General features: G+C 53.7%; 1 protein-coding gene across 9 annotated transcripts; it reads right to left on the reverse strand.

Moving 5' to 3' along the window:
• Positions 1-1,717: 1,717 nt before the first annotated feature.
• LOC146360428 (uridine-cytidine kinase-like 1) lies at positions 1,718-25,404 on the reverse strand. 9 transcript variants are annotated; one of them, XR_014788257.1, is made up of 16 exons: positions 25,327-25,404; positions 24,991-25,115; positions 24,179-24,285; positions 23,857-24,027; positions 22,194-22,265; positions 21,746-21,935; positions 16,886-16,947; positions 16,431-16,447; positions 15,227-15,325; positions 14,940-15,033; positions 14,640-14,702; positions 14,151-14,273; positions 13,937-14,044; positions 13,569-13,725; positions 2,418-2,627; positions 1,718-2,323 (listed from the first exon to the last, which is right to left on the reverse strand). XR_014788257.1 is itself a non-coding variant. In XM_084837760.1 (15 exons), the coding sequence occupies exons 1-15, from the start codon at positions 25,374-25,376 to the stop codon at positions 2,557-2,559; spliced, it is 1,560 nt and encodes a 519-aa protein (XP_084693886.1). In that variant the 5' UTR covers positions 25,377-25,404; the 3' UTR covers positions 1,724-2,556. The 9 variants fall into 9 exon arrangements, 8 of the variants coding, with proteins under 8 accessions (XP_084693886.1, XP_084693977.1, XP_084693797.1 ...); XM_084837760.1 differs by having other exon boundaries at positions 1,724-2,627; positions 24,179-24,336; XM_084837851.1 differs by lacking the exons at positions 1,718-2,323; positions 2,418-2,627 and adding an exon at positions 10,628-13,290.
• Between the last annotated feature and the right edge of the window lie 1,741 nt (positions 25,405-27,145).

The raw sequence follows: 27,145 nt of genomic DNA on the forward strand, positions 1-27,145 counted from the left end.
AGGTGAGGAAAAATGAAGTAGAGCATTCTCCTTGGAAAAGGGTGACAGGAGAAGAACTAGACGCCACTCTGCACCAGTGGAAGCAGTGGAACTAGGGAACTTGTACTTGAGGATGAGCCTGGAGGACAGCCTACAGAGGAAGAATTACAGGAGAACCTGCATGAGAGTGAGCAAGAGGCTGAAGGTTGGTCAAGCAGAGGCAATAAAACCAAGGCCTACAACGAGGAGAAGAGAACAGTGGTAGTAGTGGGAGACTCCTTGCTGCGTGGGATCGAGACCCAAGTATGTCACGAGGACCCATGGACTCGCCAGGTATGCTGTCTCCTAGGAGGACAGATTAGAGACGTGACTGAAGGGTTGCCTGCACTCATAAAGCCCACTGGCAGGTATGCCTTTCTTCTCATCCATGTGGGAACAAATGATACCGCCAAGCGGAGCTGCAAAGAAATCATATCAGACTTTGAAGCTTTGGGCAGGAAACTCATGAAGTTTGGGGCCCAGATGGTTTTCTCATCCACTTTCCAGTAGTTAGAAGAGGGATAGAAAGGGAAAGAAAATGGCCTTGTAGGCCCCGTCCAACCCTACTATTCTATGAAAAATGCTCTGGGTGAATGACTGGCTACAAAGGTGGTGCCAGTGTGAGAGATTTGGCTTCTGGGACCACGGGCTATACTTCCTGGAAGATGGGCTGTTGGCAAGGGATGGGTTGTACCTCACAAAGCCTGGGAAGAATGTGTTTGCCCACAGCACGAAGAACTTCATCAGGAGGGCTTTAAACTGAATCCTACGGGGAAGGGAGACATAAAGTTAGAGGTAACAATGGATGAAGGCTCATGCACCACAACAGAGAGAACAGTTCTAATAGCGCCCAGTAATAGTCTTCAGAAACGGGAGCAGGATTGCAACTTGAGATCGACAGGCATATGGTCATAGAATCATAGAATAGGGTTGGAAGGGGACTACAAGACCATCGAGTCCAACCCCCTGCTCAATGCAAGAGTCCAAGTCAGAGCATCCCTGATAGATGGCTGTCCAGCCTCACATTGAATGCTTCCGGTGTGGGAGAGCCCACCACCTCCCTAGGTAATTGGTTCCATTGTCATATTGCTCTAACAGTCAGGAAGTCAAGGAATACCTAATTACTATGAATGATTTCAAATCCCCAGGGCCAGATGACCTGCACCCTACAGTCATAAAGGAACTGGCAGAAGAACTCTCAGACCCACTGTTTATTATCTTTGAGAGATCATGGAGGACAAGTGAAGTGCCAGATGACTGGAGGAGGGCTAATGTCCCTGTCTTCAAAAAAGAGGAACCTGGGAACTACAGACCAGTCAGTCTGACATCAATGCCTGGGAAAATTCTGGAGCAGATCATAAAGCAATCCCTCTGTAAGCAAAGCAACTTGACAATAATGCAGTGATTACTCGAAGCAAGCATGGATTTGTCAAGAAAAAATCCGGCCAGACGAATCTGATCTCACTTTTTGATCAGGTCACCTCCATTGTGGAATGTGGGAATGCTGTGGACGTTCTGTAGTCTTGCTGTTAGAGCAAGACTACAGAAGCAAGCAAGCTCCCAGAGAGCGAGTGAGAGACCAGAGTGAGCGGACAGGGGGAGCAAACAGGAGTTGGCCAGGGAGTTTGGCAGGGGAAGTCAAGGGGGAGGCCCCTAACTTTTTTTTTTCTTTTTTAACTAACTTTTTTTTCATTTATTTGTCTTGTAACACACACTTCGACACCAGTGGGACTCTACTTTTAACCTCTACTGAGTAGAGGAGCAGGCACAGGCTAGTCTAGAACAATCACAAAGCTAGACACAAAAAGGGAAAAGAGGCTATGGAAGGACAAGACTCTCCAGTGGAGGTGACCAGCAAAGTGTGTGCAATGTTTGTTTTCTTGCCTGAGAACAACATGGCCTACACCTGCAACAAGTGCAAGTTGATGGTGCTGTTGGAAGAAAAAGCGGACTGGAGCGGCGACTGTTGACCCTCCGGGGAATAGAACACAAAGAGTTCTTGGACAGAATGGGGGAACTACAGCAGCAAAGGGAAGACCAGAAGCTTGAAGAGCAACAGCAAGCTGAAGCAGAAGTGGGAAATGCTGAGGTGAGGAAAAATGCAGCAGAGGATACTCCTTGGAAAAGGGTGACGGTTAGAAGAAGAACTAGACACCACTTTGCACCAGTGGGAGCTGTGGAACCGATTCCAGGTACTTGCGGATGAGACTGGAGGACAGCCTGCAGAGGAAGAATCACAGGGGAACCTTCATGAGAGTGAGCAAGAGGCTGAAGGTCAGTCAAACAGAGGCGATGAAACCCAGGCCTACAAGAAGAAGAAGAGAAGAGTGGTAGTAGTGGGAGACTCCTTGCTGCGTGGGATTGAGACCCAAGTATGTCGCGAAGACCCGTGGACTCACCAGGTATGCTGTCTCCCGGGAGGACGGATTAGAGACGTGATTTAAAGATTGCTTGCACTCATGAAGCCCACTGACAGGTATCCCTTTCTTCTCATCCATGTGGGAACAAATGATACTGCCAAGCGGAGCTACGAAGAAATCACGTCAGACTTTGAAGCTCTGGTAAGGAAACTCCAGAACTTTGGGGCCCAGATAGTTTTCTCATCCATCCTTCCAGTAGTTAGAAGAGGGATAGAAAGGGAACGAAAAATACTCCGGGTGAATGACTGGCTATGAAGGTGGTGCCGACGAGAGAGATTTGGCTTCTGGGACCACGGGCTATACTTCCTGGAAGATGGGCTGTTGGCAAGGGACGGGTTGCACCTCACAAAGGCTGGGAAGAATGTTTAGCCACAGCATGAAGAACTTCATCAGGAGGGCTTTAAACTGAATCCTACGGGGAAGGGAGATGTAAGGTGGGGGTAACAATGGACGTAAGCGCATGCACTGCAACGGAGAGAACAGCTCTGATAGCGCCCAATAATAGTCTTCAGACACATGTAGGAAGAAAGCCAGACTATGAAGCACATGGTCTTCGATGTCTATATACTAATGCCCAGAGTGTGGGAAACAAACAGAACGAACTTGAACTCTTAATACAAGAGGGAAATTATGACCTGATAGGTATAACTGAGACTTGGTGGGATTACTGGAATACAGCAGTTGAGGGATATAACTTGTTCAAAAAGAACAGGAGGAACAGAAAGGGAGGTGGGGTTGCACTGTATGTGAAAAAGACATATCTCTGCACAGAAATACAGGAGGAGGATCTTGGTAGCCCCATTGAGTAATAATGGAACTGGCAGAAGAACTCTCAGAACTGCTGTCTATTCTCTGAGAAATCATGGAGGATGGGGTTCTGTCGTTAAGTCGTGTCTGACTCTTCGTGACCCCATGGACCATAGCACGCCAGGCCTTCCTGTCCTGCGCACTCTCCCGGAGTGTGCTCAAGTTCAGATTCGTTGTATCGGTGATGCTATCTAGCCATCTCATCCTCTGCTGTCCCCTTCTCCTTTTGCCTTCAATCTTTCCCAGCATCAGGGTCTTTTGCAGGGAGTTTTCTCTTCGCATTAGGTGGCCAAAATATTTGAGCTTCAGCTTCAGTATCGGTCCTTCCAATGAGCAGTCAGGGTTGATTTCCTTTAGGATGGACTGATTTGACCTCCTTGTAGTCCAGGGGACTCGTAAGACTCTTCTCCAGCACCACAGTTTGAAAGTATCAATTCTTCGGCGCTCAGCCTTCCTTATAGTCCAGCTCTCACAGCCATACATTGTTGTTGTTCAGACGTTAATGTCCAACTCTTCATGACCCCATGGGCCATAGCACGCCAGCCCTTCCTGTCCTCCGGTCTCTCCTGGAGTGTGCTCAAGTTCAGATTCATTGCATTCGTGATGCATTCCAGGTACCTAAACAATATTGTTCTCCACAGCATCGGATTTTCTTTTCACCACCAGACACATCCACAGCTGAGTGTCCTTTTGGCTTTGGCCCAGCCACTTCACTTTTTCTGGTGCTACTTGGAAATACCCTCTGCTCTTTCCCAGTAGTATACTGGACACCTTCTGACCTGAGGGGCTCATCTTCCGGCATCATATCTTTTAGCCTTGTGATACGTTCCATGGGGTTTTCTTGGCAAGAATACTGGAGTGGGTTGCCATTTCCTTCTCCAGTGGACCACATTTTGTCAGAACTCTCTGCCATGACCTGTCTGTCTTGGGTGGCCCTGCAAGGCATAGCTTATGGCTTCACTGAGTTACGCAAGCCCCTTTGCCACAACAAGGCAGTGATCCATGAAGGGGCTGTACCAATTACCTAGGGTAATCTCCCCTCAGTCTTCTCAAGGCTAAACATGCCCAGTTCTTTCAGTCTCTCCTCATAGGGCTTTGTTTCCAGTCCCCTGATCATCTTTGTTGCCCTCCTCTGAACCCTCTCCACTTTGTCTGCATCCTTCTTAAAGTGTGGTGCCCAGAACTGGACACAGTATTCCAGATGAGTCCTCACCAGTGCTGAGTAGAGGGGAACTAGTACTTCCTGGGATTTGGAAGCTATGCTGCTATGAATGCAGACCAAAAGAGCATTGGCCTTTTTTGCAGCCACATCACATTGTTGGCTCATATTCAGCTTGTGATCGACAACAATACCAAGATCCTTCTCGCTTTTAGTGCTGCTGAGCCACATATCCCCCATCTTGTAACTTTGCATTTGGTTTCTTTTCCCTAGGTGCAAAACTTGGCATTTCTCCCTATTCAATGTCATTCTGTTGTTTTCTGCTTCCGTCTATCCAGATCACTTTGAATTTTGTTTCTGTCTTCCAAAGTAGCAGCTATCCCGCCCAATTTGGTGTCATCTGCAAATTGGATCAGCATTCCCTGCACCTCCTCCTCCAAGTTATTAATACAAATGTGGAAGAGCACTGGGCCCAGGACTGAGCCCTGCGGTACCCCACTCGTTACCTCTCCCCAGTTGGAGAAGGTCCCATTGAGAAGCACTCTTGGAGTCCGATTCTGTAGCCAACTGTGGATCCACCGGATCGTTGTTTCATCTAGCCCACTTCGAGCAAGTTTGCTCATCAGGAGATCATGGGGCACTTCGTCGAAAGCTTTGCTGACGTTGAGGTATATGATGTCTACAGCATTCCCACGGTCCACAAGGGAAGTTACTTGATCAAAAAAAAGATCAGATTCTTCTGGCAAGATTTGTTCTTAGAATCACAGAATCGTAGAATATTAGGGTTGGAAGGGGCCTAGATGGCTATCGAGTCCAACCCCCTGCTCAATGCAGGAATCTAACTCAGAGCATCCCTGACAGGTGGCTGTCCAGCCTTGTCTTGAATGCCTCCAGTATGGGAGAGCCCACCATCTCCCTAGGTAATTGGTTCCATTGTCGTATTGCTCTAACAAATCCATGTTGGCTTCGAGTAATCACTGCATTATTGTCAAGGTGCTTACAGATGGATTCCTTTATCATCTGTTCCAGAATTTTCCCAGGGATTGTCAGACTGACTGGTCTGTAGTTCCCAGGTTCCTCCTTTTTACCCTTTTTGAAGATAGGGACAACATTAGCCCTCCTCCAGTCATCTGGCACTTCACCGGTCCTCCATGATTTCTCAAAGAGAATAGGCAGCGGTTCTGAGAGCTTCTGCCAGTTCCTTTATTACTGTAGGATGCAGTTCATCTGGTCCTGGAGATTTGAGCTCATTCAAAGTAATTAGGTATTCCTTGACCATATGCCTATCGATCTCAAGCTGCAATCCTGCCCCTTCAACCTGTACTTTGCCTTTGCCAGGGGGCTCATAGACCCTCTTTTGGGAGAAGACTGAGCCAAAGTAGGAATTGAGCACCTCTGCCTTTTCTTTGTCATTTGTTATCGTTTTGCCATCCTGATTTAATAGCTGAACCACCATTTCTTTCCTCTGCCTTTTACTCTGCACGTAGCTGAAGAAAGCCTTTTTGTTGTTTTTAGCATCCCTCGCTAACCTCAGCTCGTTCTCAGCTGTAGCCTTCCTGATGCCATCCCTGCAATTTTGTACTACCTGCCTGTACTCTTCCTTTGTCACTTGGCCTTCCTTCCACTTCCTATATGTGTCTTTTTTTGTTTTCAGGTCATCTCTAAGCTTTTTGTGTAGCCACACTGACTTCTTCTGTTGTCTTCCACCTTTTCTTCTTGTTGGAATTGTTTTTAATTGTGCCTGGAGAATTTCTGTTTTTAAAAGCTCCCACCCATCTTGGACTCCTTTTCTCGTTAGTGTTGCTTGCCATGGGACCTTCCTGATCATTGTTCTGAGTTTATTAAAATCAGCTTTCCTAAAATCCAGGGTACACGTTTGACTACACTCGGCTTTTGCTTCCCTTAGAACCAAGAACTCAAGTACAACATGGGCGCTTTCCCCCAGAGTTCCTGTAACTGCTACGTTCTCCATGAAGTCACCTCTGTGGGTTAGGATCAAGTCAAGGATAGCCGATCCTCTAGTTCCATCCTCTACTTTCTGTAGGAGGAAGTTATCCACCACACAAGTCAGGAATTTCCTGGAGGGGCCATGTTTTGCAGAATTTGTCTCCCAACAAATATCGGGGAAATTGAAGTCCCCCATTACTACATCATGCTTCCTTAAAACACTGGTTATTTGCTTTTCAAAAGTTTCATCCCCGTGTTCTGCTTGATTGGGTGGCCGGTAGTAGACACCGACCACCAGGTTCCTTTTATACTTTGCTCCATTTATTTTGCTCCAGATGCTCTCGATGGGGCCACCAAGCTCATCCTCCTGTATTTCTGTGCAGAGATACGTCTTTTGCACATACAGTGCAACCCCACCTCCCTTTCTGTTCCTCCTGTTCTTTTTGAACAAGTTATATCCCCATCGAGAGCATCTGGGTTGAAATAAATGGAGCAAAGAATAAAAGGAACCTGGTGATCGGAGTCTACTACCGGCCACCCAATCAAGGAGAAGACAAGGATGAAACTTTTGAAAAGCAAATAGCCAATGTTTTAAGGAAGCATGATGTAGTAGTAATGGGGGACTTCAATTTCCCCGATATTTGTTGGGAGACAAATTCTGCAAAACATGGCCCCTCCAGGAAATTCCTGACTTGTGTGGCGGATAACTTCCTCCTACAGAAAGTAGAGGAAGGAACTAGAGGATCGGCTATCCTTGACTTGATCCTAACCAACAGAGATGACTTAGTGGATAAAGTAGCAGTTACAGGAACTCTGGGGGAAAGCGACCATGTTGTACTTGAGTTCTTGGTTCTAAGGGAAGCAAAAGCCGAGTGTACTCAAACGCGTACCCTGGATTTTAGGAAAGCTGATTTTAATAAACTCAGAACAATGATCAGTAAGGTCCCATGGCAAGCAATGCTAGCGAGAAAAGGAGTCCAAGATGGGTGGGAACTTTTAAAAAGGAAATTCTCAAGGCACAATCACAAACAATTCCAACAAGAAGAAAAGGTGGAAGACAACAGAAGAAGCCAATGTGGCTTCACAAAAAGCTTAGGGATGACCTGAAAACAAAAAAGGACACATATAGGAAGTGGAAAGAAGGCCAAGTAACAAAGGAAGAGTACAGGCAGGTAGCACAGAATTGCAGGGATGGCGTCAGGAAGGCTAAAGCGGAGAACGAGGTGAGGTTAGCGAGGGATGCTAAAAACAACAAAAAGGCTTTCTTCAGCTACGTGCATAGTAAAAGGCAGAGGAAAGAAGTGGTTGTTCAGCTATTAAATAAGGATGGCAAAATGATAACAGAGGACAAAGAAAAGGCAGAGGTGCTCAATTCCTACTTTGGCTCAGTCTTCTCCCAAAAGAGGGTCTATGACCCCCCTGGCAAAGGCGAAGTACAGGCTGAAGGGGCAGGATTGCAGCTTGAGATTGACAGGCATATGGTCAAGGAACACCTCATTACTTTGAATGAGTTCAAATCTCCAGGGCCAGATGAACTGCATCCTAGAGTAATAAAGGAACTGGCAGAAGCTCTCAGAACCGCTGTCTATTCTCTTTGAGAAATCATGGAGGACCGGGGAAGTGCCAGATGACTGGAGGAGGGCTAACGTTGTCCCTATCTTCAAAAAGGGTAAAAAGGAGGAACCTGGGAACTACAGACCAGTCAGTCTGACATCAATCCCTGGGAAAATTCTGGAGCAGATCATAAAGCAATCCATCTGGAAGCACCTTGACAACAATGCCGTGATTACTCGAAGCCAACATGGATTTGTCAAAAACAAGTCCTGCCAGACAAATCTGATCTCATTTTTTGATCAAGTCACCTCCCTTGTAGACCGTGGGAATGCTGTAGACATCATATACCTCGACTTCAGCAAAGCTTTCGACAAAGTGCCCCATGACATCCTGATGAGCAAACTAGCTCGAAGTGGGCTAGATGAAACAACGATCATGTGGATCCACAGTTGGCTACAGAATCGGACTCAAAGAGTGCTTATCAATGGGACCTTCTCAAGCTGGGGAGAGGTAACGAGTGGGGTACCACAAGGCTCAGTCCTGGGCCCAGTGCTCTTCAATATTTTTATTAATGACTTGGAGGAGGAAGTGCAGGGAATGCTGATCAAATTTGCAGATGACACAAAATTGGGCGGGATAGCTAATACTTTGGAAGACAGAAACAAAATTCAAAGTGATCTGGATAGACTGGAGTGCTGGGCAGAAAACAACAGAATGGTATTTAATAGGGACAAATGCCCAGTTCTGCACCTAGGAAAAAGAAACCAAATGCACAGTTACAAGATGGGGGATACGTGGCTCAACCACACTACGAGCGAGAAGGATCTTGGAAATGTCGTCGATCACAAGCTGAATATGAGCCAACAATGTGATGTGGCTGCAAAAAAGGCAAATGCTATTTTGGGCTGCATTCATAGAAGCATCGCTTCCAAATCCCGGGAAGTACTAGTTCCTCTCTACTCAGCACTGGTTAGGCCTCATCTGGAGTACTGTGTCCAGTTCTGGGCACCACACTTTAAGAAGGATGCAGACAAGCTGGAGAGGGTTCAAAGGAGGGCAACAAAGATGATCAGGGGACTGGAAACAAAGCCCTATGAAGAGAGACTGAAAGAACTGGGCATGTTTAGCCTTGAGAAGAGAAGACTGAGGGGAGATATGATAGCACTCTTCAAGTACTTGAAAGGTTGTCACAGAGAAGAAGGCCAGGATCTCTTCTTGATCATCCCAGAGTGCAGGACACGGAATAATGGGCTCAAGTGACAGGAAGCCAGATTCCGGCTGAACATCAGGAAAAACTTCCTGAGTGTCAGAGCAATACGGCAATGGAACCAATTACCTGGGGAGGTGGTGGGCTCTCCCACACTGGAGGCCTTCAAGACGAGGCTGGACAGCCATTTGTCAGGGATGCTCTGACTTGGATTCCTGCATTGAGCAGGGGGTTGGACTCGATGGCCTTGTAGGCCCCTTCCAACCCTACTATTCTATGATTCTATGATTCTATCCTTCAATTGCTGTATTCCTGTCATGAGAGTCATCCCACCAAGTCTCAGTTATACCTATCAAGTCCTATTAAGGGTTCACTGAACTTGAGCTGGACATTTTATTTATTTATTTATTTATTTATTTATTTATTTCTATACCGCCCAATAGCCGAAGCTCTCTGGGCGGTTCACAAAAACTAACATCCTAGACATCCTAGAGAGTGAAGTCAAGTGGGCCTTAGGAAGCATCACTAACAGCAAAGCTAGCGGAGATGACAGTATTCCAGCTGAGCTATTTAAAATCCTAAAAGATGATGCTGTTAAAGTGCTGCACTCAATATGCCAACAAATTGGCATTTTCAAGACAAGGTTGGACAGCCATCTGTCAGGGATGCTCCGACTTGGATTCCGGCATTGAGCAGGAGGTTGAACTCGATGGCCTTGTAGGCCCCTTCCAACCCTACTATGATTCTATGAAATTTGGAACACTCATCAGTGGCCACAAGACTGGAAAAGGTCAGTTTACATTCCAATTCCAAAGAAGGGCAATGCCAAAGAGTGTTCAAACTACCGTACAATTGCGCTCATTTCACATGCCAGCAAGGTTATGCTCAAAATCCTACAAGCTAGGCTTCAGCAGTATGTGAACCGAGAACTACCGGAAGTACAAGCTGGGTTCTGAAGAGGCAGAGGAAGTAGAGATCAAATTGCCAACATTCGCTGGATCATGGAGAAAGCAAGAGAATGCCAGAAAAACGTCTATTTCTGCTTCATTGACTACGCTAAAGCCTTTGATTGTGTGGATCACAACAAACTGTGGCAAATTCTGAAAGAGATGGGAGTACCAGGCCACCTTACCTGTCTCCTGAGAAACCTGTACGAGGGTCAAGAAGCAACAGTAAGAATCGGACATGGAACAACCGGTTGGTTCAAAATTGGGAAAGGAGTATGACAAGGCTGCATATTGTCGCCCTGCTTATTTAATTTATATGCAGAGTACATCATGAGAAATGCCGGGTTGGATGAATCACAGGTTGGAATTAAGATTGCCAGGAGAATTATCAACAACCTCAGATACGCAAATGATACCACGCTAATGGCAGAAAGCGAAGAGGATCTGAAGAGCCTCTTGTTGAGGGTGAAAGTGGAGAGTGCAAAAGCTGGTTTGAAACTTGCTGTCAGGAGCCTCTTTCAGTAGACTCCAATAGCCAACTCAAGACACAGACGAAAGGCTTTCTTTTCAAAGCTTTAATCGTTTTACAACTTACTCTTTCAGATGCTAATTACCAGCAACTAAGCAAGGAAGAGCAGGGTAGCCTAAGTTTCAAGTAGTCAGTTGATCCCCTTTTGAAAGAGAGTCACTTGAAGACGCAGAACTTATGGGCTAGGGAGAGATCCTCCCTCTTTCCCTTGGGTCCATGGGAGGCGGCCGTTGCTTGCGCGCCAAATGAGCGCTACACCTCCTTTCCGCGCCCTCCATCACTCGTTGCTCTCTGCGTCGAGCGTCTAAGAAGCCCCCCTCCCACATTCCCTCACTACCCAGGTCGCTCCCCATCTCTGGAATGCTGGCAGGAGGAATCTCTGCCAGGTGCTGAGCCTGTGAGGGATGAGCTGGCCCCTCTCCCACGGATAGCTGTTCCTCCACAGAATCTGAACTGCTCTGCTGCTCTCTGGGCTCAGTTTCCACCGACACTCAACATTAAAAAAACTAAGATCATGGCATCTGGCCCCATCACTTCCTGGCATATAGAAGGGGAAGAAATGGAAGCAGTGACAGATGTTATTTTCTTGGGCTCCAAGATCACCGCAGATGGTGACTGTAGCCATGAAATTAAAAGACGCTCCTTTGGAGGAAAGCTATGGCAAACCTAGACAGCATAGTAAGAAGCAGAGACATCACCTTGCGGACAAAGGTCCGTCTAATCAAAGCTATGGTTTTCCCAGTAGTAACGTATGGCTGTGAGAGCTGGACTATAAGGAAGGTTGAGCGCCGAAGAATTACTTTCGAACTGTGGTGCTGGAGAAGAGTCTTACGAGTCCCCTGGACTGCAAGGAGGTCAAATCAGTCCATCCTAAAGGAAATCAACCCCGAGTGTTCATTGGAAGGACAGATGCTGAAGCTCAAATATTTTGGCCACCTAATGCGAAGAGAAAACTCCCTGGAAAAGACCCTGATGCTGGGAAAGATTGAAGGCAAAAGGAGAAGGGGACGGCAGAGTATGAAATGGCTAGAGAGCATCACCGATGCAGTGAATATGAACTTGAGCACACTCCGGGGGAGAGCAGAGGACAAGAAGGCCTGGCGTGCTATGGTCCATGGGGTCATGAAGAGTCAGACACGACTGAACGACTGACCAACAAAATGAAGATTTCAAGTTCGTTCTGTGTCCCGTACTCTGGGCATTGGTATATAGACATTGAAGGCCATGTCCTTCATGGTGGCGCTATCAGAGCTGTTCTCCCTGTTGTGGTGCATGAGCCTTCGTCCATTGTTACCCGCAACTTTACATCTCCCTTCCCCGTAGGATTCAGTTTAAAGCCCTCCTGATGAAGTACTTCATGCTGTGGCCAAACACATTCTTCCCAGCCCTTGTGAGGTGCGACCTGTCCCTCATTGCACCTCACAAAGGTGGAACCAGGGACAAATATCCACTGGTGTTCTGAGAATATGATCTTCACATCCTGAAGCTCACTAACACCTCGGTACCTGCCTGTTGAGAGCTGGGTAAGAAACTTGTATTTGGAGAGCTCTCCTCTTAAAATCTTAAGCTAGTAAGATCTTAGAAATTTATGTACTTATAACAATAATGGTCGTATATTATACGGCCATCACAACAAGCAGTCATTGAGACCTATCTTACTGTCTAGGCAGGGAGCGCCCAAGTGGCAGTAGCCATTCTGAAGGCCGCCCCTGCCAGCCCCTCCACAGCTGTCCTCTCCAGCCGCACCAGCTTTGTCCTGGGCTCTTCCAGAATCTCGGGAAGGGCTACTGCTGCATTGATTCTGGCACTGCATATAATTCTTTAAACTTTTTTTTCAATTGAGTGGCAGATCGAGGAAGCTGGGCGTCAACAGTGACTCCTCTGCATTCCCCCCCCCCACGGGTCGGGAAAGACAGAGAAGCCCCCACCCCAAACAGTAACAAGCAGGGGCTGCTGTGGATCTTTATTATCATGTACAAAAAGCAAGGAAGGAAGCGGAGCACAGTACTGAGAAACAGATCAGGGCAAGGGAGTGCAGGAGGTTGAGCTAGGCCAACAGCCAGTTTGTGGGAGGCAGGCGTGGCTCGGCTCTGGGCACAGTACGGTAGCGATGCCGTGGCCTGGAGCTTTGCCTCAGGAGTAAAGCCCGACTGCTGGGCTTGTGGTCCCAGAGGTCTGTGCAGTTACAAATGAGGGAGAGGTGGGTGCAATTTGCACACCGCTTGCAGGACAGTCAGCAGTCAGGGAACCTACTAAAGGGGAAGCCCTGGCCCAAAGCACGGAGGCCTGCTAGCCTTGCGCGCTGGCCAGGACTTGCGGAATATGACATCAGGACAGACGTGGGGACAGAGGCTCTCCTCAAGCAGGGTCCCTGAAACAGCACGCCAGGCCAGTCGGCACGAGGGAGGCTGGCAGCCCGGCACGCCAGCAAGGCAGCAGTCCTGATTGGGGGGGGGGCGTGAGTAGGGTGGCAGCTGGTGCAGTCCTGACTGTGGCCTCTGCCGAGCATCGCAGCGGCCCCGAGCAGCTGAGGCAGCGGGGGCTAGTGCAGTAGGGCATGATTCGTGGTTGAGGTGCCCCCTCCGCCCGCCCGCCCGAGATGAGGCCCTGCCCTGCGGGGCGAGCTCAGCAGTCCATGCTGTCACTCCTAGACCAGAGGAGCATGGTGCCATCGGTGCCGAAGTATCTGTCTCCAAAGTTACCTGGTGAAACACGAGTCACGCTGGTCACAGACACCTCCAAGTGCGAGAAGGCCCGTGAAAGCCCGCCCAGCACTGCAGGAGTTGATGCGCAGCAATCCTACGTGGGCCAGAGCCCCCTCCCCCAACCTTGGCCTGAGGAGCTGCTGCTGCACCAGCCACGTCCCTGAGAGCCCCTTCCGCCAGGCAAGGGCCTGGGCTCTGCCCCCATCTGGCTTGGCTAGTGGCTTCCTGCACAGCTGAGCCAGGCCTGGCTGCAGCAGGCAGCTCCTCCTCCTCACCAATGCCAGGGATGATGTGGAACTCCTCATTGACTCTCTTGTCCACGGCCGTGGTGATGATCCGCACATTGGGGAAGGCGTAGGCCACAGAGTGGACCCCCATCTCAGCCATCAGCAGCGAGAGCAGGAAGATCTTGTCTTCCTGCACGTCATGATCCTGCGGAGCAACCAGTGGTGAGCAGCCCACGCCGGCAACTCTGTCCAGGCGGAGGCAACATCACCACTCCCTTCGCTTTGCGTGCAGCGTCCACGGGAGCTCAGAGGCCTGGCGCATGGCTGCCACGTGCCCAGCAATCTCCAAGGACCACGCAGACTCTGCTGGGCCCCGCCGCCACCCCTCTGGCCCGTGGAGTGGGCTTCTGACGCACCAGCAGCACCCGGACGGCCATCATGGCAGCCGCCCCCGTCGACACGGTGCTGTCCATCAGGATGACGTAGTCCTCGCCGATCTCCTTGGGCAGCCGGAGGTAGTGCAGCTGGGAGGGGGAGGGGGAGGAGGGGTGATGCAATGCTCACTCGCCTCCCGCTAACGCAGCTCCGTCTCAAGGATGCCCCACCCCACCCCACCCCACCCCACCCCACCTCTGGTTCCCCCGTGTCATGATTGGTCTGGATGAGGATCTTGCCCAGCCGGATGTCTTTGCAGACGGCCGTGAGGGCCTGCTCCATCGTCTCGCCCGCTCGCAGGATGGAGACACCGGTGATCTGGAAGAGGAGAGAGCAGCGGCGGCTCAGGGATGGCTGAGGAGCCCGGCCCACCTCCAGGTACCCGCCCCAACTTTCCTCAGTGCCCTCTGCTCAGCTCCCTGGTGCACAGCAGACGACACCCCTGCTGCAAGCCTCATGGGGGGAACCCACAGCTTGGTGGCAGAGCAGCCGGTTCACACGCAGAACACCCTCGCTGCCGGCGCCAGCCCAGCAGCAGCCGATCGGAGGAGACCCAGCCGGGCAGGAGGGGCCCCTGGCCCACTGCAGACCGCTTGCCCGTGATGGCCCTCTCCCAGCTCCTCCCCACCCCCTGCGGGGGCCCTTATGTGCTGCCCACAGACCCTCGAGGAGGAAGGCGCTCACCCGCTGCCTGTGGAATCGCTTCCCCTCATAAACCGTCCCTTGCGGCGTCTCCACAGTCACCGGCTGCAAAAGCCAAGGAGGGCAGCAATAAGCTGGGGAAGGGACAGAGCGGCGGATGCAGAAGCAGCAGCCGCTGCCCCTGCGCGAGGTTCCTTGGCCGGCCTTGCGCTGACCCAGTGAGGCACATGGCGGCAACCGCCACCGGCCCCCTCCCCAGAGGGGTTAGTGCCCCACAGCGTCCCGGATGGGGGAGCTCTCCGGAGGGGTGGGGGCTCCACCAGGAGTGGGTGGGGCTTAAACCTTGAGAGGCAGGAAGGAAAGGGCACGCTCAATCAGCAGGCGCATCAGGCGCTTGGAGTAGAAAATGAACTCGTCCCTGCTGGTGTCCTTGTCCCTGGGGAGCAAGCAGAGGCAGGGGTGGGGGCCCATTCCTCAGGGACCACAGCCCGTTCCCAGCAGCTGCCCTCACTGGGGGCAGGCGAGGCCACGGTGAACCTTGTGGCTGATGCAGCACACGCCCAAGCCGGGCTTGCAGCCCCTGCCATGGACACAGGGAGGGCAGCCCCATGGGCTCCCCTGGGCCCCACCTGATGATGGTGTGCATCCCCCGAACTTGCGGCGTGCTCTCCAGGACACTCAGGCTCTCGGGCAGCGGCTGCCCCTGGTGGGCCGAGGCCAAGGCTGCTCTGTGCAGGAGGAGGAGGAGGACGGAGGGGTCAGGAGGAAAGGCAGAGGGCCTGCTTGACCTGGGCAACAGCAGCTCTGCACGCGGGACACCCTCGCTGCCCCACCCGGCCCTCCGAGGAGACCAGGTGGGCCCAGGGCAAATGTGCCTCCAAGGCCCTTCCCTAACCAGCCCCGAAAGGAGCTGTTGGCTATTCCCACTGCTGCCCGCCTGAGGCGGGGAAAACTGCAGCACCAGCAGGACGGGGCGGGGGTTGCACTCTGGCTCACTGCGCTGTTGCACGGGAGGCGGATGCGCTTGGGCTGCACAGCCAAGGGCTCCTGCGGCTTTGCCCCTCCAAGCCAGACAGAGCTCCTAAGAAGTTGCCCCTCTGGAAGAGACCCCTGCCCCGCCCCCTGCTCAAAGCTGAGTGCAGCACACGGGGGGGGGGGGGTCCAGCAGGAACAGCCAAAGGAGACCAAGCGTCCTCACGTATGCCAGCGGAGCTTCCTCTGATGAAGGTGCCCAGCAGGCCCAGCAGAGAGACAGACGGACAGACAAAGGGCATTAGGAAGGGCAGGAAGGCAGCAGTTTCCTGCCAAGGAGAAGAGGGAATCGCCCCACAGTGCCAAAGCAGGGGGAGCAGCTGCGAGGCCCAGAGCAGCTCACTCCCCCCGGCCCCACCAGGCAGCCGGCTCAGCCACGGCAGGGGAGAAGCCCTTCTGGGAGCCAACAGGCCTCAATGTGGCCGGAGCTCAGACAGCTCCAAGCCCAGAGAGGGCAGCACCGGGGAGGCAGCCAGGCCTCCGCTCCTCCGGCAGCCAATGCCTCAAGGTCTGGGATGTGCACCTCTTGCTGGCACAGCTCTGCACCGGCAGAGGCAGCCTGCCCCAGCGAGGAGGGGTGCCAGAGCAGCCAGCCCTCTGCATGCGACCATCGGCTCGGCCCCAGCAGCCGTCAGCACCGCCTCCTCGGACTGCCTCCCAGCTGCTCTACTGAGTGCTGGCTGGCCGGCAGGCCCCCACCCAGCTGCTCTCCTACTGGCTGGCTGGCTGTGTGGCAGAGGAAAGCGTCAGGAAGGCGGGGGGGGGTCACCTAGCTCTGATCTGTCAGGGTGGCCGTCCTACCTGACCGTGATTTCCCGCTGAGCGAGCGGTGGCGGGAGGAGCCACGCCAGGAGGCAGCCAAGGCATCCCAAGGCAGGGGGCGGCGGCAGGTGGAGAGAAACACAGAACAGCCCGTCACTGCACAAACCCGGCCCGGCCCCCAAGCTGGCCCTCCCAGCTCCCCTCTTGGCCCACCCAGAAATTGGGGCAGCAGCAGCAGGAGGAGTGGCGGCTTGGGACTGGGCCTCCTTCAGGGGGGCCGGGGCCACAGGGCTCCTTGGCCAGGGATGCCTGCTCATGACTTGGGGAGAGGCGGAGGGCCGCAGGGCATTGGCAGGTGGGGCAGAAAAGGCCTGGGGACCAAGCAGCAGAGGTGGGGCATCGGGGAAGAGCAACTGAGCAGGGCTGTGGACCATCCTGCAGCAGCGGAGATACCCACCCCAAAGCCCCCCTCTGCCCTCCTCTGCCCTCCTCACCTTCTCTAGCTGGCTATGCACGTGCTGCACAATCAATTCCAGAGCCACAAAATTCTCCCCACCTGGAAAAGAAGCCAAGGGAGAGAGGAGGCGTATCAGTCCCACACTTGCTCGCCCGCCCGTTCCGACACACCACAGGCACCCTGGGGGTGGGGGATGGAATGGGGTGTCAGCACCCACCTTGAGGGAACAGAGAGCCTTGAACGAGACAAAGCAAAAGGTGGAAGCACCGGTGGCCTTGAGGCAGGCTGCGCCGCACAGGCAGCCCCCCCCCAGCTCTGACTCTTCGCATAGCTTAGAATACTTATCGTTGCAGCAAGAGTAACATCAACAGAGCCCCCCAGAACTCAAAGCGCTCCCCCCTTCTCAGCCATCCCGACAACCTGCACGAGGAACCCCCGCATCATACAAGCGCCTCTGTCCCTACGGCAGTCGCACATATCCAGTCCTTGATTCTTGGTCTCTATGGCAGAGGCAAACCCAGCAGGAAGTCCCTGGTCCGCCGGGCCCCCCAACAGCCCAGGACCTCCCCTCCTCCCCACAAACCAGCCTCCCACCATGGCCAGTGGGAGGGGCTCTCAACGTTCGGGGGGGGGATGCGTGTGCGGCACACTGTGGTGCAACTGGGTGCGTTTGTTACGGGCTGAGCCAACAGCTGCGTGCAAAGGGCTGGGCTTGTGCTGCTGCTGCTGGGAAGCTCTGCCAGCGTTGCGTGTGCACGGAGATGAGCATGGTGAGGCTGCCCACTTGAGCTCTGACCTCGCCCATTCGGGGGGGGGGCAGCCCTTTCTGGCACACTGCATCCAGGTTAGCCCCAAGGGAATGCAGCCCGACCCCTTCATGGATCACTGCCTTGTTGTGGCGAAGGGGCTTGCGTAACTCAGTGAAGCCATAAGCTATGCCGTGCAGGGCCACCCAAGACGGACAGGTCATGGCAGAGAGTTCTGACAAAATGTGGTCCACTGGAGAAGGAAATGGCAACCCACTCCAGGATTCTTGCCAAGAAAACCCCGTGGAACGTATCACAAGGCTAAAAGAGATGACGCCGGAAGATGAGCCCCTCAGGTCGGAAGGTGTCCAATATGCTACTGGGGAAGAGCAGAGGGTATTTCCAAGTAGCGCCAGAAAGAGTGAAGCGGCTGGGCCAAACCCGAAAGGACACTCAGCTGTGGATGTGTCTGGTGGTGAAAAGAAAATCCGATGCTGTAAAGAACAATATTGTTTAGGAACCTGGAATGTCAGATCAATGAATCAAGGTAAGCTGGAGGTGGCCAAACATGAGATGGCAAGATTGAACATCGACATCTTGGGAATCAGCGAACTAAAATGGACAGGCATGGGCGAATTTAATTCAGGTGACCATCATATCTACTATTGTGGGCAAGAATCCCTTAGAAGAAATGGAGTAGCACTCATAGTCAACAAAAGGGTGGGAAAAGCAGTACTGGGCTACAATCTTAAAAATGATAGAATGATCTCAGTACGAATCCAAGGCAAACCATTCAACATCACAGTAATTCAAGTCTATGCCCCAACCACTGAGGCCGAAGAAGCTGAGGTTGATCGGTTCTATGAAGACCTACAACACCTTCTAGAACTAACACCCAAAAAAGATGTCCTCTTCATCATAGGGGATTGGAATGCTAAAGTAGGAAGTCAAGAAATCACCGGGATAACAGGCAGGCATGGCCTTGGTGTACAAAATGAAGCAGGACAAAAGCTAATAGAGTTTTGCCAAGAGAACATGCTGATCATAGCAAACACTCTTTTCCAACAGCACAAGAGGCGACTCTACACATGGACGTCACCAGATGGTCAATATCGAAATCAAATTGATTATGTCCTTTGCAGCCAAAGATGGAGAAGCTCCATACAGTCAGTAAAAACAAGACCTGGAGCTGACTGTGGCTCAGATCATGAGCTGCTTCTTGCAAAATTTCAGCTTAAATTGAAGAACGTCGGGAAAACCACTAAACCGTTCAGGTATGACCTAAATCATATCCCTGATGAATATACAGTGGAGGTGAGGAATAGATTTCAGGGATTAGACCTGATAGACAGAGTGCCTGAGGAACTATGGACGGAGGTCCGTAACATTGTTCAGGAGGCAGCAACGAAATCCATCCCAAAGAAAAAGAAATGCAAGAAAGCCAAGTGGCTGTCTGATGAGGCTTTACAAGTAGCTGAAGAAAGAAGGGAAGCGAAAAGCAAGGGAGAAAGGGGAAGATATACCCAACTGAATGCAGAGTTCCAGAGAATAGCAAGGAGAGACAAGAAGGCCTTCTTAAATGAACAATGCAAGGAAATCGAGGAAAACAACAGAATGGGAAAGACTAGAGATCTCTTCAAGAAAATTGGAGATCTCAAGGGAACGTTTTGTGCAAAGACGGGCATGATAAAGGACAAAGAAGGCAGGGACCTAACAGAAGCAGATGAGATTAAGAAGAGGTGGCAAGAATACACAGAAGAACTATACAGGAAAGATTTGAATGTCCCTGATAGCCATGATAGTGTGGTCACTGAACTTGAGCCGGACATGCTCGAGAGTGAAGTCAAGTGGGCCTTAGGAAGCATTAGTAACAACAAAGCTAGCGGAGATGACAGTATTCCAGCCGAGCTATTTAAAATCCTAAAAGATGATGCTGTTAAAGTGCTGCATTCAATATGCCAACAAATCTGGAACACTCAACAGTGGCCACAAGACTGGAAAAGGTCAGTTTACATTCCAATTCCAAAGAAGGGCAACGCCAAAGAGTGTTCAAACTACCGCACAATTGCGCTCATTTCACATGCCAGCAAGGTGATGCTCAAAATCCTACAAGCTAGGCTTCAGCAGTATGCGAACCGAGAACTACCGGAAGTACAAGCTGGGTTTCGAAGAGGTAGAGGAACTAGAGATCAAATCGCCAACATTCGCTGCATCATGGAGAAAGCAAGAGAATTCCAGAAAAACGTCTATTTCTGCTTCATTGACTACGCTAAAGCCTTGGATTGTGTGGATCACAACAAACTGTGGCAAATTCTTAAAGTGATGGGAGTACCAGACCACCTTACCTGTCTCCTGAGAAACCTGTACGAGGGTCAAGAAGCAACAGTAAGAACCAGAGATGGAACAACCGATTGGTTCAAAATTGGGAAAGGAGTATGACAAGGCTGCATATTGTCACCCTGCTTATTTAACTTATATGCAGAGTACATCATGAGAAATGCCGGGTTGGATGAATCAGAGATCGGAATTAAGATTGCCGGGAGAATTATCAACAACCTCGGATATGCAGACGATACCACCCTAATGGCAGAAAGCGAAGAGGATCTCAAGAGCCTCTTGTTGAGGGTGAAAGAGGAGAGTGCAAAAGCTGGTTTGAAACTCAACATTAAAAAAACGAAGATCATGGCATCTGGCCCTATCACTTCCTGGCATATAGAAGGGGAAGAAATGGAAGCAGTGACAGATTTTACTTTCTTGGGCTCCAAGATCACCGCAGACGGTGACTGTAGCCATGAAATTAAAAGACGCTTGCTCCTTGGGAGGAAAGCTATGGCAAACCTAGACAGCATAGTAAGAAGCAGAGACATCACCTTGCCGACAAAGGTCCGTCTAATCAAAGCTATGGTTTTCCCAGTAGTAATGTATGGCTGTGAGAGCTGGACTATAAGGAAGGCTGAGCGCCGAAGAATTGATGCTTTCGAACTGTGGTGCTGGAGAAGACTCTTACGAGTCCCCTGGACTGCAAGGAGGTCAAATCAGTCCATCCTAAAGGAAATCAACCCTGACTGCTCATTGGAAGGACAGATACTGAAGCTGAAGCTCCAATATTTTGGCCACCTAATGCGAAGAGAAAACTCCCTGGAAAAGACCCTGATGCTGGGAAAGACTGAAGGCAAAAGGAGAAGGGGACGGCAGAGGATGAGATGGCTAGATAGCATCACGGATGCAATGAATATGAACTTGAGCACGCTCCGGGAGAGAGCGCAGGACAGGAAGGCCTGGCGTGCTATGGTCCATGGGGTCACGAAGAGTCGGACACGACTGAACAACAACAATGCAGCCCGAGCCAGGAAAAAGCTTCCTCGCCTCTGGAATGAATGAATCCCTCCCTAATGCCCATTTCACTGCATTTGCAACATTCAGAGGGTCACTAGATGTGGAGTGTTTATTGTCCCATGAGCTTTAAGGGCCATGTGGGGCTGAGAGTCAGGAGGAAATCAAATGCCATCTCTGTAGCAGAGCAGTTACAGATTTTGTGAAGATGTTAAGCCCTACAGCACAATGCCAAGTGACACAAGGCTTAACACTGAACTCCTTAAAGGGAGAGGGGTGGAAGAGAGAAGGTCTAACAGCAGATTAATCCAGAGAAACACAGCGTCTTCTCGCCCTCCTGGATGTAGTTGGCAGGAGGCCCAGTCCCTCCAGTGGTCCCTGGACAACAAAAGAAGCCCGCCCAACAGCAGAAGGGTCCATGCACCACTTCAGATACACAGCAGGTGTCGCGAAGCAGCAGCTCGGTGGCCGCAAGGGGTTGCAAGGGTCCCCAATCTGTTTGGCCAGTGGACACATCTGGAGTTGGAAATCTCACTCTTGCTGTAATCCAGACTAGAAGCACTCGCAGCCAGAGGAGAGAGAGAGGAGCCAAGCACCAGGGCAGTCAACAGCCAACCTGAACAAAGACCCGGGGCTGACGCCCGCCACTTTGGGGGTCCCGAGGGAGCCATGCCTCTCATTTCGCCACCCACAAGACACACACATGCATCAGAGGAGCCCCCTAGTTCCCCTCCCCGATGCCCTCCCATCCCACGGGGAGCAAAGGCACATGAAGTCGCTGCCGCCATCACAGGCCTCCTGCCCGCTCCCTGCCTCACCTCGAGGCACCACGATGTCTGCAGCCTGCACTGTGGGCTCAATGTACTGCTCAAAGGCCGGCTTCACAAATTTGCTGTACTGCTTGATGACGCCGGCCACGTCCCGGCCACGCTCCATGATGTCCCGCTTCAGCCGCCGGACCAGCCGGATGTCCGAGTCCGTATCCACAAACACCTTCATGTCCAGCAGCTAGAGAGTCACAAGGAAGGGAAGGACTCCTGGTGCAGGCCCTGGCAGGAGCCCTGCCCCAATCTCCGCCCTGACCCCATTCAAGCTCAGACACCAGGGAGACGGCCAGCCATGAGCTGCTCCCAGAAAGAAGCTGCATCTGCAACTCGGGTCAGACAGGAGCCCCTGCTGCCCAGTGCTGCTCTCCAACCGAGGCCATTACCACCCTGCCCCCACCCAACTGCCACCCCTTCTGTCCCACGGCCGCCAGGTCAGTACCTTTAGAAGCTCCTTGTTGGCAAATGCCAGGATCCCTTCAAACACAATCACATTGGCTCCATAAACAGTTTTCTGCAGAGAAAGAAGGTGTCAGACTCCGCCAGAAGGCCTCTTCCTGGCTGTGCAGGGCAACCTCTCAGGCCCACGTTCCAGGTGTTCCCTGCCACATTGCCCTGCCTCTTAAGCCAAGCCCCTCCTCACATATTAGGGCCTCTGTGGAGGTCTCCCACGGGAGAGCACAACATGTCTTCACCCTGACAGACACACCCTGCAAGGCACTTGTGGCTGGGGGCAAGAGCAGCAGCATCTTGAAAGCTTCAGCTTTCCCTTTTGTAGAAAAAACCACTGTGTCATACTTGCAGGGCTGGGGAGGATTTGGGTAACGCTGGACAGTCTCTGCTAATGGTTTTAAAACAGAAAGGGATCTGCTTGAAATGTCTTTACCTAGCTGGTCACAGACAGGCCAGCCTCTGACCCCAGACCAGGCCGCTCCCTCTATCTAGAGTAGGGTGGGGAACACAATGGCACTAGGCAAGCACATGGGGGGTTGCCCCCACAGCTGCTACATGGCCCCTGGCATGCTTGCCTGGACACCGCCCCCCCATCCCATCCACACCATTCTCTCTCACCCCCCACCCGGGAAGGCAGTGAATGCCCCACAGAGAGAGCCCTCCCTTTCTTCCCCCACAGCCAGACTGTTCCCCCCATCCTAGGGCCAACTGACCCCAATTGCCTGTGGGAGGATGTGATGGGTTATGATTCGCTGTTGTGTTGTTGTGACTTTATTACAGTACTTTGATTTTATGTGTCAGGCTGCCTTGGATGGACATGTATTCCTGCATCGAGCAGGGGGTTGGACTCGATGGCCTTGTAGGCCCCTTCCAACCCTACTATTCTATGATTCTATGTGTCTTTAGAGGCAGGACATACATCATTATAGTCAGTCAAGGGCCTCCAAGGCACCCTTCGCAGCAGGCACTGGGCAAAGGGAGAGAGCGAGGGAGCCCTTCAGGGTGGCCACTGTCCCGGCCACCAGCGCCCTCCCCTCCCCAGGCCAAGGCCAGACCTCAACCTAAGCAGGCTCCAGGAGCACGACAAGGTTTCTGGAGATGCAGACAAGCATTTTGTATCAGGGGGCAAGCATGGCAAGTAGTGATGACTTCTTTTTGATTCACACATTTCACCGCTTCTTTCACCGACTGAAGACTCAAGGAAGACACAGCCCAGAAACACAGTTGGGACAGGTTAAAGTACAAACACTACGCCAAGACAGCTGCACAGATGGGTAGTATTTGGGGAACACTGCAGCTTTCTCATTGTTTGTTTTATGGGTTAAAATAGCCCTAAAGAAACTCCTCCATGACCGCAAACCCCAAAGTTACTTTCCGTACAAACTGTGCAACTGATACTTAAACTAGGGAGACGCAGAGCCAGACGGCCATTTGCGGGCGATGACCCAACTCTCCTGCCTTGCAGGAGGCCCCCATCCAGCGCTTGGGCTCTGTGCAATTCCCCCCAGGCGCAGAGCAGTAGGCCCAACTGTGACATGTCTTGGAAGGCCACACAGCCTCCTGGAGAGCCCACTCCTCTGGCTTTCAAAGAATGACATGGCGAGCAGGAAGAGGCGGTGCATCTCCCTCTTCCCACCCCAGCCCCAACGTACCCACTCCTTCCGCCGACTGTGTGTGGCAAAGTCATAAACAGGAACTTTAACGCTCTTGCCCTCTTTGAGCTTCCGAAGGACACTGATCAGCAGATCAAAATCAAAGGCATCGGGGTGGTCAAAGTTGTACTCGTTACAGGCAGCCTGATGCTGCTGCTCCTTGCTCAGCACCTGGGAGAGCACCGGGGGCACGGTGGGAGGGAGAGGAGATTAGACAGGCAGAGGGGCTCTTCCAGGCTCAGCACCTCCTCTTTCCACCCAGGCCCTTGAGAGGATGGCCGAGCCCGAGGGAGTCAGGCCAGGGTGTAGCAAGCCTGCCCACCTTGTAGAAGCTGTCCATGGAGAGCAACACCACCCAAGGCACGTCCAGGGCTTCGATGATCTTGTTGGCCACTGTGGTCTTGCCCGATGCACTTCCGCCACCCAAGCCTGGGAGAGAGGAAGCACTGCAGTGCCGCTTATCTGTCGGGATCTCTAACCCTTCAAGCAAAGGGAAGGGGGGAATCTGGAGGGGTCAAGCTGACAGGATTAGAGTATTGGTGGCTCCTGGTGGGAAGGAGCCCGGACAGGCTGTGTGACCACTCTTGTGGCAGAAGAGCCCCGTCCGCCTGAGGCAAGTAGGGCAGTTTTGCACAGGCAGCCTGAAAATGACACAAGCTGGTGACCAAAGGAGCAAGAGCGAGCAGAAGGGGCTGGAGATTCAACCCAGAGCCTCATGCCCCACAGGCAGAAGTATGAAAGGAATGTTAATGGGGCTGCAGTCGCCAGTCACTCTGCCCCTGCCGCCCAGGAGGCCCTGGTCTCCCCCCTCATCTCACGGCCAGGACAGCGGCCAGCGCCTGCCCGCCCTGCACTGCAGAGAGCGGCAGACGTGGCCGCAGCCCACTCAGCAGGCACTAGCCCAAGGTGCTGCCCCCACAGCGCAGCATGGCGCCCTCATGCGGCGGTGGGGGCGGGCATCAAGGGTGGGAAATGGGGTCTGGGCGAGGGTCCGGAGGGGGGGCAGATGCAGGGGGCAGCTGGGCCAGCTGGCAGCGCCTGAGCCTCAGCGGGCCCACAGGTCGGTTTGGGGAGAGGCCCGCCCTCCCAATGGAGGAGGAGGAGGGCAGAGCAGCCCCCCGCCCCTTCCCTCACCGATGACGAAGGCCTCCTTGAAGGGGGTGCCCGTCTCGTTGTACCAGGGCGGCCGCCCGGCCGTGTAGATGGTGCGCTTGCTGGTCCTGAGCAGCGGAGGCTCCGTCCGGGACTGGCTGGTGGTCCTTTGCCGCGGGGAAAGCGAATGAGGGGAGCCCGGGAGGGCAGGCAGCGTCTCGCCCCCACGCGCTTCGCGGCCCGCCGCCCCGGCACCCCTCGCCGCGCCCGCCGCTCGCCCCCTCCCGGCGTTCCTCCGCGCACAGGCCGCGCCCTGCCCCCTCGCCGCAAGCGGGCTCGAGCCCGGCGTCGCGCCCCCCCGCCGGCCGGGGCCCTCACCTGCCGCGCCGCGCCGCCCCGCCCTCGGCAGCGCCGCCCGGAGCCGCCATCTTGGCCGCGCGCGCGCCCGCCGCGCCCGCGCCCGCGCCCGCGCCGCCTGCCGGGAGCGGCGAAGGGCGGGCCTGGGCGCACGGCGCCGCGAGACGCCGCCGCCGCCGCCCTGTCGCGACTACAAGTCCCGTCGGGCCGCGGGGCGGGAGCGCCGCCCGCAGAGCCGCGGCGGGCCGGAGAGGCGGCGGGCGGCCCCCGCGCCCGGCCGGGGACCCGGCTCTCCCTGGAGGAGCCCGCCGAAGTCTCCCCGGGCGGGCCCGGGCGTCGGCCTCGCGCGGGGCGCCGCCAGCGTCGCGCGCGCCCCCCGCGGAGGAGCTCGGCGAGGCTGCGCGCGGGGCGCCCCCAAGGCAGCGGGGCTGCGGGCAGCAGCGGCCGCCCCTCCCCCGCCTGCAGCGCCCCTCTGCTTCGGGCCGCGGCTCTCGTCAGCCCCGGCCGCAGCGCCGGGGGCGGGGCGGCGGGGCCGGAGTGCCGCCGTCGGGGGCCGCTTTGTGCGGAGCCCGAGCTGCGTCCGCCTTCGCCGGCCCGGCCCCGGCGGCGGCGGCGGCGGCGGAGGGGGGGAGCGCCGCGGTCTCTGCCCCGCGGCTGGGTGCCTGGGCGGCGGGGGCGTCCACGGCCGCGCCGTGGCTGGGCGCTGCTGCCGGCGTGGCCAGGGCTGCGTTCCTCCGCGGCGGCAGGGGAGGGGCGCGCCGTGTCCTTCGCCCCCCGGCAGACCGCGGGGCTTGGGGCAGCAGGGGCCCTTCCTGCCCTGCCTGGAGACCGAGCCGGGGGCCTTCCACCGCGCGCCGGCGGGTTGTCCGCTGAGCCACCCACGGCCCCTCCCCTGGGCGCGCCACGAGCGCGTTCCGCAGATACCCATTACTGATCTGGGAGGCCGGGCGTCAGATACCAGCGCCGCTGGCGTCCCCTTTGACGTCGCGCTCGGCCACCCCCATTTCCTCACGCTGATTGACACTTGCACCGCAAAACCCCGACGGCGGCCCTGCGGGGCTCTTATGTGGCAGGTTCCCTCCGGGGCAAGCAGTCGATCGGGGAGCGCCAGGGCCAGTCGGGTCCAAGTCTTTCGCTTCCACCCTTGCGGCGAGCGCGCGGGCAGCCGGAGCCCCAGCGCCGTTTGACGCCCTCATTCGGGGGGCCTTGCACGACGGCACCAGGCCCCGTCTTTCCTTGCTTAACACATTGGTTGGGCAATAGAGGAAGACCCACTGTTCGAGTAACAATCGTCAGAGTTTACTTGTCCCCCGCCGACAGCCCAGCCCGTCTGCCGGTTCGCGGTTAACAGTTCCATGCGGCTGATGGAGCGGAGAGCGCCCGAGAAGGCTTCTGCCGAAATAAATCCGTTAGTCTTCAAGGTGCCGCGGGGCTCGTCGTTGTTTTCACTCTTAAAGGACCTCGTTGTTCTTCTGTTGGTGACTGCTAGGTCAAACAACAGATCATCTCCTAACGAATTGCGCATGGGACCCAAACCGGTGGCCGGTATAGTCTTTTCACGGAAACGGAGGCATCAGCTCTACCTTTTGAGCGCACAAACAAAGCCTGACCCGTTTTCACCGTCTGGCCATGATTCATTTTGATTTGATCTTTGCTTATATAAACCACACCTTCATCCCAAACAGGACATCAGGTAGTACCTCAGATTTCCCTCAGTTTGTTTTGTATCTGGAGTCCCTGCTGAATAGAGCTATTTTCTTCATCAGATTTGTAACTACAGGTATTGGCTCTTGAAACCTCCTCCTCCGCAGAGAGCATATTTTTTTTGTCTCTTAATTAA

This window comes from Heloderma suspectum, chromosome 1 (genome assembly GCF_057233095.1).
Source record: "Heloderma suspectum isolate Gila_16-S chromosome 1, 16-S_ref, whole genome shotgun sequence".
NCBI lineage: Eukaryota > Metazoa > Chordata > Lepidosauria > Squamata > Helodermatidae > Heloderma > Heloderma suspectum.

Excerpts from the sequence above, each read along its gene's own strand:
- LOC146360428 (XM_084837403.1), bottom strand. The coding sequence starts at position 25,376 with ATGGCGGCTCCGGGCGGCGCTGCCGAGGGCGGGGCGGCGCGGCGCGGC. Across the intron at positions 24,337-24,990 it reads CAAGGAGGCCTTCGTCATCG|GGTTAGAGATCCCGACAGAT; the intron begins GTGAGGGAAGGG and ends CTTTGCTTGAAG. Across the intron at positions 21,936-22,193 it reads CCAACAAGGAGCTTCTAAAG|CTGCTGGACATGAAGGTGTT; the intron begins GTACTGACCTGG and ends GTGACTCTCTAG.